At 33.7% G+C, this 13,335-nt stretch overlaps 1 protein-coding gene across 1 annotated transcript; it reads right to left on the bottom strand.

Annotated features, from left to right (window-relative positions):
* Nucleotides 1-1,734: 1,734 nt before the first annotated feature.
* On the bottom strand, nucleotides 1,735-10,104 carry LOC134257789 (uncharacterized; the record flags this gene model as incomplete). Its single annotated transcript, XM_062740380.1, has 4 exons — nucleotides 1,735-2,657; nucleotides 5,776-6,030; nucleotides 6,295-6,445; nucleotides 9,961-10,104. Coding segments are annotated over 4 exons (742 nt in total), but the record flags the coding sequence as incomplete, so codon positions are not given.
* Between the last annotated feature and the right edge of the window lie 3,231 nt (nucleotides 10,105-13,335).

The following is a 13,335-nucleotide window of genomic DNA, read 5'->3' as shown; positions in this document are numbered from 1 at the left end:
GTACAAGGAATTATTCAGGTTTAATATATATTATTTTGCTATAAAATAATCCTATGTAAGTTAACATAAAAAGTTTAAAACTTTTGCTGAATTTCTCATCACTTTACACATTTAAAACATCAATTGAAGCAAATTGCATATTTTAAGTCTACTTATTACAAGGAAGTATTTAATTTAGGAGGGGGGGGTCTAGATTTATTTTCAGGGGGGTATTTCAGTTTTCCCAGTAAATAGGTTAAATTTAGGGCGGTTGGTCGTGGGTCAGTTGAATGCGGCTTCCCCATTTTGTGGGGTGACCGAAACCTGTGGATTCCAAAGGTTTCGGCCATGTGGCGTTTGCGCCGAGCCATTCAACTGATGCTATAATTCATTGTGCTGCTGCGTCTTAAAACAATCTCATTTACTGTGAAAATGTGTGCTGCTTTCAACAAAATCATGAATTGGTCTGCTTTGCTTGCTTGAAACAAACGTAGATGCTGTGCAAAATGTGTGCTGCTTTCAACAAATTTCATGCACAGTGCTTTGCTTGCTAAAATATCTTGAGTAAATTTCCAGGTTTGATAACCTGGAATGATAACTACATACATGTAAACTTGTAAAGTTTATTTAAAATACATGTACATAAAAAATATAATTGTAAGGTTAATTACCGTTTGCGGTATATCCGGAACGGCCATTATTTGCGTATTATAAGTACATGTACATGTAATATTATGCTTTCATGTTGTTTGCTGCTGTTTGTTGTAATTTGGGGTCGCCCTGCTTGGCACCCCCTTGCTGCTTTTAAATATGCCACGACCAACAATCGCCAATATCAAAATAAACGTGTATAAAATCACGTTTGTTTTCTTTTCCTCTATATAAATAATTTACAAATGTAATATTCAGGGCCGCCTGAAACTAAAAAAAGCTGCTACTTCCAGTCATTGGCAGGGATATATTTAAAAATATACATCAATTTTTAATACAGTTACCATTTCATTTCCTGCCATTATACTGTCAGTGTAACAATAAAACATTCATTTCAGCTCTGAACAACTGATCAGGCATCTGAGTAAAATACAGCTCTGAAAGAATATCATAAAATGGAATTTCATCCTCGAGCTACGGTTATGCAGATACTATGGAATCATTGGTTCCCAATGAACAATGATGATTCCACAGTAGGTGGTTGTACGGATCACTCGAAGAAGTTGGGAGGCTAGGATAACACAGAAAGCACTGAATAGTGCGTTATACATCATGTACATTGTCATACTACATATGTATGGATACACCCACTCCACTGTAAAGCTAGCTAAAATGTTTAGCATTTTGTTTCTATATAGCATGACTAAAATTTAATGTCAAACTATCAAGAAAAGAGATTAAAAACATTTTTTCCTTCATTAGAAACATTTTTGTTTAATTTTTCAAGGTAATATAATACAAGTAGTAAGGTGTTGTAGTCTAAGTTAAGGCCTATATAATTTTCAAAATGAAAAGTATCCATGTTATGTATTGCAGTAAATCCCTACCAAACAGTCTAGAATTACATATCATTTCACTGACAAAGATATGCATTAAATTATTATAATACCGTATAAGTGGAAATTTTAGCGATACGCAAATTTAGCGATTTGTCCTTAAAAACTGGTATTTTATTTTTACCGAGATATAATTTTAGCGATTTTAGAAAGTTCACTAAAGAGGCTTTTACAAATAAAGTTAATGAAATTAATTTTTAGTGATATTCAATTTTAGCGATCTCATCACCCTCGCTAATAATGCCAAAATAAAATCCTCGCTAAAAATTCTACTTATACGGTATTCATATATTTCAAGTTTCATTCTGATGTAGTATGCAGATTGTATGAAAAATATCTCTGATTTTAAATACATTTTCTAAATCATAATACATGCAACATTTTACAACATTTATACATTTACAGTCAAACTTTGTTATCTCAAACTTGACAGGACTTGGAAAAGCTTCAAGATATCAAAGGATTCAAGATAAAAAGGCATATCAATGGTTATTGCATTCACTTGAATTTAAACTGGGACAGTTTACAATTTTTTTTTAAATTTTATGATAATTAAAATGTTAATTGTTCTATTCCAGTTACTATACATTTTTGCAAATTTTTCTAGCTATCAATTTTTCTTCTTTTATAAATGAATTTTCTTAAATTCATTAATAAATACGAAAAAATTAAGCACATTGCACACTTACATAACAGAGGGTTGTACTGGGTACAAAAGATATCTTTTAACTGTGACTTAGGGATAAATTACATGCCTGCACAAAACTACTTGTTTAACCAATAGCATGATACTTTGAAAGAATTAAAAACATGGAATGAACAAAACAAGTACATAATCAGCATTACATTATTTACATTTTGTACCATAATTTGCATTACACTACTTCTAAACACAGCACCTTCAAATTATATCCTGAAGATCTGATGTTACCCAAGGATTTAAAGGATTTTCCTCTGTAACATAGCAAGTTTGATGAACGCCTCTATGATAGATTCTCTATCCTGGGTTTTCAAATAGTCATATGGTTTTGAAACCTTCAACGTTGGCCGATCTCCACTTCTGTGCTTCACATTACCTTCTACAATGTCATTGTATTGTTCCACACTCATTTCCAGCACAGTAAACGTCACCTACAAAGTGAACAAATATAAAAATCAGCATCATAAAGAACAAGGCATGCTAAATTTGCTTTGATAAATCTCAACATATTTAAGAGTAAAATAAAAATCAATAATGATCATCTCAGTAACTAAAGATGTTTCTTGAGAAAAACATAGGTAATCACAGATTACAAAGCGCACCAAGATAAGGCATCACCTTTATGAAACCACCTTTATCATATTATATGAAAATCACACTTTGTGATCTTGGATATTCATGGATACTGTTTTGACACAATATCGTATATCATCTGTTAAAACATTGTATGATATTCATGTGTTCATTTCATACAGTATTATAAGATACAATGTTTATCAATACAATAATATAAAATATGATATTGCATCATATGATACAACAAAATACTAATTGATAATATAAATACAATTATATTGCATTCTATCATATCAACAATATGTATCATATAAATTATTACAATAAAATACCGCAATAAATAATAATGCAATATGATATTGTAACATGATATGACATTGTATCATGTTATACATTATTGTATTTGATCACATAATACAATATCATAATATATTATAAATGATACGATGTAGTATTATACAATATCATATCACATAATAGATCACAATATTGTAACATAAAGGGGTGTCTCTAAAAATTGAAGTAGAAGGAGGAAATAAAAAAGTAGAAGGGGGTCTGGGAGTCTTGCTTATTGCTACATTATGTTAAAAATGCAAAAAATAGCCGAGTAATTAAGGCATCATAGGTGGGGGAATTCCCCTCCTCCCGGGTCTTAGAGACAACCCTGAACATTTGATATGATATTGTATAATATAGTATGACATTCTATTGTATGATACTGTATCATATTTGATACATAATATGATATGTATCATATGATACTACATCATGTAATATAGTAAAATATTATACAAATATTGACTGGGGTTGAGGGCAATATTGATTATAATAGCCCCAGAGGGACGAAATATTGCCTGACGCTAAGTGGAGGGCAATATATTTGTCCCAAGGGTGACACACCATCCATTCAAGTTTGGTGAAGTTAGGACCAGTAATAACAAAGATATATTTTTTAGCATCCTTGATATTGGAGATCAAGCTCTGCATCTTAAGCTACCTCTGCAATTCATTCATATTATAGTTTAAGGTGGAATAACACACCTGGACAAAGTCACACAAATTAACAGTAAATTATTTGATTATATTAAAGATATAATGATAAATAAACTGTAAATATGTCAAATGATCGAAAAATTTGCAGTTCGGGAATAAAAAATGAATATCTAAAAAATTCAATTCAGTAAGTAAAAACAAAAGCCCTGTGGCATTTGAACTCAGAATGAACGGATCACAAGCCCAACACATTATCCACTCAGCTTTGGAGTAAGTTACATATTTTCATCAATAAAATCAATTTAAAAAAAGAAATATGGTTTGTTATACCCCCCACAAACGAAGTTTTTTTTGGGGGGGAGGGGTTATATAGGAATCACCTTGTCCGTCTGTCTGTCTGTCAGTCTGTCCGTCCGTCCATCTGTCTAGCTGTCCATCTGTCTGTGCAATTGTGTCTGGTCCATATCTTTCTTACAGAGGGACATAAGAATCTACTACTCCACACTAAGATTGACAATGACCTAAGGGTGTGTCATGACCTTGACCCAAGGTCATTAGGGGAATTTCAAGGTCACTGGAAGAAAAATTTCATAATTCGTGTCCGGTCCATTAATCTTTCTTATGGATAAACTTGGTAGGTTCTCATTTCACACAAAGATTGCCCATGACCCAAGGGTGTGTCATGACCTTGACCTAAGGTCATGTGGGGAAGTTCAAGGTCACTGGAAGAAAAATTTCATAATTCATGTTTGATACATATTTTTTCCAGACGCCAACGCACAGGCCAAGGGTATAGCATAAGCTCCCCCTGACTTCGTCTCGGTGAGTTAAAAAATTCTCATAAGGAAATATATCAAATTATAAAATAAATTAGCAGCTTTCTTTAATTTTTTTTGACCTTGTATTCATTTGATTTAATTCAAAGGTGCACAGTCACAACTTTAACTGTACATTTCCAAATCTTATTGTTTTCATTTTCAATGCTTATTATGCAAGTTTCTTTGGTAATAGCACTGGTCAGCCAAAATGTTTGTTGTCAAGCTTTAAGGAAGTGTCACATTCAAATTTGTTTAAAATAGTACCCTCTATTCAGCTAGCATTCAATGTGTAAAAACCGGGGTAGGTAATCAGATTACAAATCTCACCGAGAGGAGGCATCACCTTTATGAGACCACCTTTATCATTTTATATGAAAATCATGGTTAATGATCTTCAATATTCATGGATACTGTTTTGACAAAATATTGTATATCATACATTATTTATCTTCCATTTAAAGAGGGCTTTGCCCTTCATTTAAGCCATTTAAAATTTAAGAATGCTTTGTACCAAGTCTGGTTTAATTTGGCCTAGTGGTTCTAGAGAAGAAACAAAAAATGTGAGAAGTTTACAGCAAACTGACGGACGACGGACAACAGGTGATAAGAAAAGCTCACTTGAACCTTTGGCTAACTTTGAGCTCTACATTTGCAGGCAAACAAGTGTCTTATGCTCCATGCTTTCGAATGACGCCGGTGAAACACTGATATTCAAATCACCAGCACCAAATCATAGGTGATCATATAGAAATACAACACCAAGAAACTTATTTTTTAACAAGAGGCCCAGGGGCTTCAACACTCACCTGAGCAACAATAGCATTAACTCTTATTAAATTAACTTTATGGTTTCAAATACAAAATTTATGGACAATTTAGAGGATTTAGTAGATCTTATTCAAACATGTTAAAAAAGATTTTAAATTTTTTTTCACCCCACATTCTAAAGTTATACATTAAGCCTCTCTTGTGATTCAGTTTTTGAAATAAAAAAGCCAGTGGTTCTGGAGAAGAAGTCGAAAATGTAAAAAGTTTTAAGATAGACAGAATGATGAACCATAAACAGAAAGTGATCAGAAAAGCTCATGTGCTCATGAGCTAAATATAAATTAATATGAATGATGAAGTCTAGTGACCTAAAATTAAAGAAAATTAATCAGACCTGTGTTTCTTGCACAACTAATCCAAATATTTTTCCATTCTTTATTGTGTCTGAAAAATGGAAAAGAAGTTCTCCTCCATGCTGGCCAATGATTTTATCATCAAGATGCAGAACAGTTCTGTGGTGTGCAGCCTCTGTATTAGTTGTTGACGAAATTTGCATTGCTGAGTCTTCAAAATTGATTTTTATTTTTGTACGGGTTCTGCTGCTCAGTGGTGAATAACTTTGGTTTAGTTTTGGACTGTCTCTTTTGACCTAAAAAAAAAAAAAGTAATTAGAAATGGAACATTGCTAATTTATTCAGGCAGAAAGATGATAATTGGTTACAAAATCACTAATTATAAGCTAGTTGAAAAAACAATCAAAATATTATTAATTGTATTGTGGTTTAATGTAAATCTATATACTTTGAAAATGCATATATGTGAATTGGTTTTTTTGGTAATATCAAGGGGAGAAAATAAAACGGGGGCAAAATTTTCCCGGTATACAGTACATAAAGATAAAAACCAATCCTACCTCACAAACTGCAACAACTGAGGGATGCTGAGTTCCTTGTTTGGCTTCTTTAAATGGAGAAAACATTGTGTAAGGGAAAATAATATCAGCTGCACCACTTATCTCTAGCTTCATAATCCTTTTTGTTTCTATTTCCAGACATGGTACACTACTGAAATTTAAACCAAACAGTAAATCAAAAAGGTGCAATGCATAATATTTCTTTTTAAATCATTTCTTAAAGGAACATCCTGTGTGAGATGAGTTCGTCCAGTGTGATCAAGACAGCAGTGTGAGGTTATCTTATCTTACACTGTGTATTACCATGCCGCTTTGAAACATAAATTGACAATCATTTGAAAAAACTTGGCACCAGTCATTAAGGTCTTCTGCTTCCAACGGAAGACTTTACTATTATTGTTTTTCTATCTATGCGCAAACTTCGAGCTTCATATCGTGATCATTTCTGAATGGTTTTTGCTCAAATTTTCAGGGCTAATAGACTTAAACACTAGCATAATCAATTCAAAAATTTTACAATTCCTCTTCGATTAACGAGTTATTCCCCTTTGAAAATTTTTTAAGGCCTTTGGTTTTCAGACAAAACCTCTGGGCTATGATAGCAGGGAATGAGAATCCAACAAATTTGAAAAACAGAGACATTGCAGTGCGTGCACAATGGTTTCTGTTTTGGGATTACGTTTTTTATTTAGAAAAAGGTAGTGCTCAATAACGCAAAAAAAGGTTAGGATTTCGATATGGCTGTTCCTGTAAAGGTTATTTATTGGGATCTCATAAAGATCGTTACAATGTTATTTGTTTGTGATTTGTGTAGTATAAGTGTGACCTGTTTTCATTTGGCAAGTTAACAAAGTCTTTGTGCATACAAAAAGCAAAAAGTTACCACAGAAAGTATGCTGGTTTATATAGGAGGCTTTAATTCATAAGAAAATTTTGAATTTTTTTTTTTAATACATGCTTTTTTTTAGGAGTTTAAGTCATTCTTTTTTGTTCTTATAGTGCACAATCCAAAAAAGAGATTCTGAAAACAAAACAGTCTTTTTTTTTATAGTAAAACACAAATTACAGATCTTAAAAAATCTATGTATGGCCCCATAAAATTAATTTTTAGATTCTCAACCCCAATGCCCCTATGAAAATGGGGCGCCCCGATGCTTATTTTGAAAAAAAAAATTGTGTAAAACAGATTTTTTGGAAAAAAAAAATTGTTAATTGGTAATATTTTATGGTAAGACTTTCTTTCTTCTTTTACTTTCGTTTTAAATGCAGTCAATTTTGAAACAACAAATCTCATTGGTTGAAACCTCTCAAATACTACTTCCGGTTAAACGAAACACTTACATGAGGTACTTTACTTTATTCATTTGTATGGTAGGGCTGTTCCCTTTCCAAAACTGTTGTAATTTTTACACAAAAACGAGTCAGTAATATTCTAAGCAAGTGTCTTTAAATTTGCTGCATTTCATGCATTTAAAATCGGTTTTGGTTTATTAAACGTGTTTTCTCTCGTATTTTGTACATTTGTTTGTTACTTTGTTATTTCTCAAAATGGCCCTGCAGATTATATTGATGGCCCATTCATTTTCAAAATGCCAAGATCACGCTTGGGTCAGGGCTCGACATTAACTTTTTTTCCTACTTGTCCATAAGGACAAGTGACCAAGATATTTACTTGGCTGAACTTCAACTTCACTTGTCCAAATTTTTTTCAGTTGATATCTTGAAAACAATTGCTTAAATAAAACCAGAAGTCTCTGTCAAGACTGTAGCTCTACTGGTATGTATCGTATATACTCGCCTATAAGTCGGTCTGCTTATAAGTCGGTTGTAATTTTTGACGTTATTTAGGTGGGATTTGCTATTGACCCGCTTATAAGTCGGTACAACATTTTTGCCAAAATCTGGTGACAATTTCAAGGAAATCCATTGATATTTAAGCCTTGTTTCAATTAATATTTTTCGAAATGACACTGATACTTAATCTTAAAGTATCAAACATAAAGACAATGTCACTTAAAATGCAAATAAAATTATTTACTTAAAATACAGGTATGTATATACTTGCACTTTTTTTATATAATCTAAGAAAACATAAACTATCTTGAATATATAGACAATTTCTTTGATAATCGTCGGAAATACAAATATGATACTACCTTTTAGCCCCAAGAAAAATACCTGTCTCTTTACGACTCGCCTATAAGTCGGACATAGAGTTTTAGACCAATAGTTAACTCCCAAAATACCGACTTATAGGCGAGTATATACGGTACTTATCAAAAACCATTGCACTATTTTATGTATCTTTGTGTAGTCTACTTGCGTGCCAACTTATTTTGAAATCAAACTAGAACTGTAGAACGAGTAGCGTTTTTAAAGAATTAAAGAAAGTAACAATGGCAACATCGTTCATCGAAATTAAAAACTGATGCACTATTATATGTATCTTAGTGTAGTCTACTTGTGTGCCAAGTTATATTGAAATCAGACCAAAACTGTAGAAGAAGTAGCATTTTTAAGGAATTACACAGAAAATTCTATTTTTAGTAACCATGGCAACATTGTTCATCGAAATTAAAAAACCGATGCACTATTGTATGTATCTTAGTGTAGTCTACTTGTGTGCCAACTTATTTTGAAATCAGACCAAAACTGTAGAAGGAGTAGCATTTTTAAGGAATTTCACAGAAAATTTTATTTATAGTAACCATGGCATCACCGTTCATCGAAATAAAAAACCGATACACTATTCTATGTATCTTAGTGTAGTCTACTAGTGTGCAAAGTTTTATTGAAATCAGACCAAACTGTGGTAGGAGTAGCGTTTTAAACGAATTTCAAAGAAAATTCTATTTTAGTCACCATGGCAACACCGTTCATCAAAATTAAAAACTCATGCACTACTCTATGTATCTTAGTGTAGTCTACTTGAGTGCCAAGTTATATTGAAATCAGACTAAAATTGTAGGAGGAGTAGCGTTTTGAAAAATTGTTTAAAGACAGACGGACAGACAGACAGACAGACGGACGGACGCCGGACGCATAACTATCGCATAAGCTCTTCTGGTCTCTGACCAGTAGAGCTAAAAATTAAACATGCTTGATTAATTACTGTTTTTATGGATAAATAAGACAAACACTTATAAAACAAAATTTTATCTAGATTTCCTGTCCTAACAATAACATAAATGTTTGCAAGTGAATCTGTAATATCAATCAAATATATTCCAAACCCGCAAATGTTGTAAGATCCACGCCATGCAAACAATCGGAGTTCCTAGGATGACTCGTACCTCATGTTTGAATGGAGCGAAGCGAAGTCAGCCGAGGATTGCCGATTGCCATTATACTAGTATGGCTGCAATTAGTGAACATTGATCCCGATCAAGTGTGAACTTAAATAGTGATTGATATCGGGATCGAAATTCAGGTTTCTGTAATGTTTCCTTTTTTTATTCGATAAACTTAATTAAATCATTTTTTTTAAAATTATCATTACTCGTATTTGAAGACTTCTTTACATAAAAAATCACTTGTACAATCGGACAAGTGCCCAGCAATATTCACTTGTCCGTATTTTTTTTTCTTTGGTACGGGACAAGCGGACAAGTATTAATGTTGAGCCCTGTTGAGTGTACTCAAAGAAAACACCAATCAAATACTAACCTGAGTGCACTCTTTAATCCAAACATACAAGCAAATGCCTCAAACAACGCTTGCAAATGACTTCCACGTATGCTGCACCCATGTTCTCTTCTCTTAAGTATGAGATAAAGTTGGTTACAAAATTCATGTGCCTGACAATGAAATCTACAAAGAAAGCCATCGGAAAGGATGATTTTTACATAATAGTTTTACATTATTTTTAGCAAAATTATTTTAACAAGAGCAATCTTAAAGAGATTTAAATATCCCCACATGGCTCATGTCAAATGAGGCAATGTTGAATTTTCCTAATTAAAAACATAATTATTTGAGGGACTGAGATAAAAGAACATGATGGTAAGGTAGATTGAATACCGATAACTTTCTGACATGTAAAGCTGCAACATGTAGTACTTATTTTTAACAGATTAAAAAAATTGAAAAATCTGCATAACAAGGAAGGACAACAGGAAAAAGACTTTCTATCTTTTTCCAACCTAGATATCACCAGAAATCACTTGCCAATGGAGAAATTGGAGAACTGGTGTAAAACATAGTTGAACCATAAATCCAAGATGGCGAGTGTCGTCTCATATAGACTTGTAAGTTAATAATGAAATCAATTGATAATGAAATTCAAATATAGTTATTTCATCTTTCTATAGAAAATTTTGGGACTGATAGAAAGAAGAAGATACAGTTACTTTTAATATTTGCCCTAAAATTCAGAAGTTGTTTAAATCTCATGAAATTTCCTTTTTATCCGTTTTTTGTTAAAATTTCATTTTTATCGGATTTAAAAATTTATTGTGTCCTCTAAATGTAAGTCGTAAAAACGCTATTAGAACTTATTGCTAGCACTCTCGAATTGTGCTAGAAACTATGTTAGTCCTTTTCACTGGAATACGTATGATCGACTCCATAGCAACATGAGCAAGGGATTCTGGGAATACTGTATTTGTATTTCATTTTTATCATATTCACGTGAAATTCTGCGTTTAATCGTTAATGTCAACAAGAGGCCCATGGGCCACATCGCTCACCTGAGTAACTTGGGTGATGCAGATCTTTTTAAAAGATTTGTTCTATATACATTTCTATGTAAAACTTGGATTCCCCATTATGGCCCCGCCCTACGCCCGAGGGTCATGATTTTAACAATTTAAAAATCTACACTCAAGGATGCTTCCACATAAGTTTCAGCTTTCCTGGCCTAGTGGTTCTTGAAAAGAAGATTTTCAAAGATTTGTTCAATAAACTCTATGTAAAACTTGGATTCCCTATTGTGACCAATCCCTACCCCCGGGGGTCATGATTTTAACAATTTAATATTTACACTACCAAAGGATGCTCCCACATAAGTTTCAGCTTTCCTGGCCAAGTGGTTCTTGAGAAGAAGATTTTCAAAGATTTGTTCTATATATTTCTACGTAAAACTTGGATTCCCTATTGTGGCCCCGCCCTAACCTCGGGGGTCATGATTTTTACAATTAAATATCTACACTACCCAAGGATGCTTCCACATAAGTTTCAGCTTTCCTGGCCCAGTGGTTCTTGAGAAGAAGATTTTTAAAAGATTTGTTCTAATAGGCTATATATTTCTATGTAAAATTTGGATTCCCTATTGTGGCCCCGCCCTACCCCCGGGGGTCATGATTTTAACAATTTAATATCTACACTACCCAAGGATGCTCCCACATAAGTTTCAGCTTTCCTGGCCCAGTGGTTCTTGAGAAGAAGATTTTTAAAAGATTTATTCTATATATTTTTTTCGGTTAAACTTCGATTCCCTATTGTGGCCCTGCCCTACCCCCGGGGGTCATGATTTTTACAATTTAATATCTACACTACCCAAGGATGCTTCCAGATAAGTTTCAGCTTTTCTGGCCCAGTGGTTCTTGAGAAGAAGATTTTTAAAGATCTGTTCTATATATTTCTATGTAAAACTTGGATTCCCTATTGTGGCCCTGTCCAAACCCTGGGGGTCATGATTTTAACAATTTAATATCTACACTACCCAAGAATTCTTCCACATAAGTTTCAGCTTTCCTGGCCAAGTGGTTCTTGAGAAGAAGATTTTTAAAGATTTGTTCTATATATTTCTAGGTTAAACTTGGATTCCCTATTGTGGCCCCGCCCTACCCCCGGGGGTCATGATTTTTACAATTTAATATCTACACTACCCAAGGATGCTCCACATAAGTTTCAGCTTTCCTGGCCCAGTGGTTCTTGAGAAGAAGATTTTTAAAGATTTATTCTATATATTTCTAGGTTAAACTTGGATTCCCTATTGTGGCCCCGCCCTACCCCCGGGGGTCATGATTTTTACAATTTAATATCTACACTACCCAAGGATGCTTCCACATAAGTTTCAGCTTTTCTGGCCCAGTGGTTCTTGAGAAGAAGATTTTTAAAGATTTGTTCTATATATTTCTATGTAAAACTTGGATTCCCTATTGTGGCCCCGCCCTACCCCCGGGGGTCATGATTTTTACAATTTAATATCTACACTACCCCAGGATGCTTCCACATAAATTTCAGCTTTTCTGGCCCAGTGGTTCTTGAGAAGAAGATTTTTTAATGACCCCACCCTATTTTCGTATTTTCTTGATTATCTCCCCTTGGAAGGGATCTTGGCCCTTGATTTTAACAATTTAAATTCCCCTTTACCCAAGGATGCTTTGTACCAAGTTTGGTCAAAATTGGCCCAGTGGTTCTTGAGAAGAAGTTGAAAATGTGAAAAGTTTACAGACGGACGGACGGACGGACGGACGGACAGACAGACGGACGGACGGACGACGGACACCGGGTGATCAGAAAAGCTCACTTGAGCTTTCAGCTCAGGTGAGCTAAAAAGTAACAGCAGCTTTTGTCTTATGATGCAAAGTTATTTTCAATATCATAATAAATAACATGTAGCTAGCTTTATCTTAAATTCCAGTCCTTCAAGCTCGGAAGACAACTTCGGATATGTTTTCCAAGCTTGCAGGAAAGCCCGAAAAGATACGATTGCTACAAAACAGTACCAATGGTTCCTGAAAAATTTCACCTCAAAATTGAAATTACATCAGGTATATAATGATTAAGGGTACAGACAAAGACAATCTAATTAAAATTAAATGTTAGATCCGCTAGCATACTCGCTACACTAACATCTAACAACATCCCATTGAGGGTCACGTCAGAGGTCAAATTCGGAACAGCTCTAGACTTATTCGCTTCAACAATATACGATGATTTTGCCAGCGACGATTTGATTGGTTGTTAGAATTTGACCTCTGACATGACCCTCAATGGGATGTGGTTAGATGTTAGTGTAGCTAGTATGAAAGTGGATCTAACATCTAATTTTAATTAGATTGAGACAAAGAGCTATGCTGATGTGTAGCCCACTCT

This window comes from Saccostrea cucullata, unplaced genomic scaffold (genome assembly GCF_032062105.1).
Source record: "Saccostrea cucullata isolate Sc308-1 unplaced genomic scaffold, CSIRO_AGI_Scuc_v1 ctg16299, whole genome shotgun sequence".
NCBI classification, from domain to species: Eukaryota; Metazoa; Mollusca; class Bivalvia; order Ostreida; family Ostreidae; genus Saccostrea; species Saccostrea cuccullata.
The sequence above is the reverse complement of the archived record's forward strand: the minus strand, read 5'-3'. Positions and strand labels throughout refer to the sequence as shown.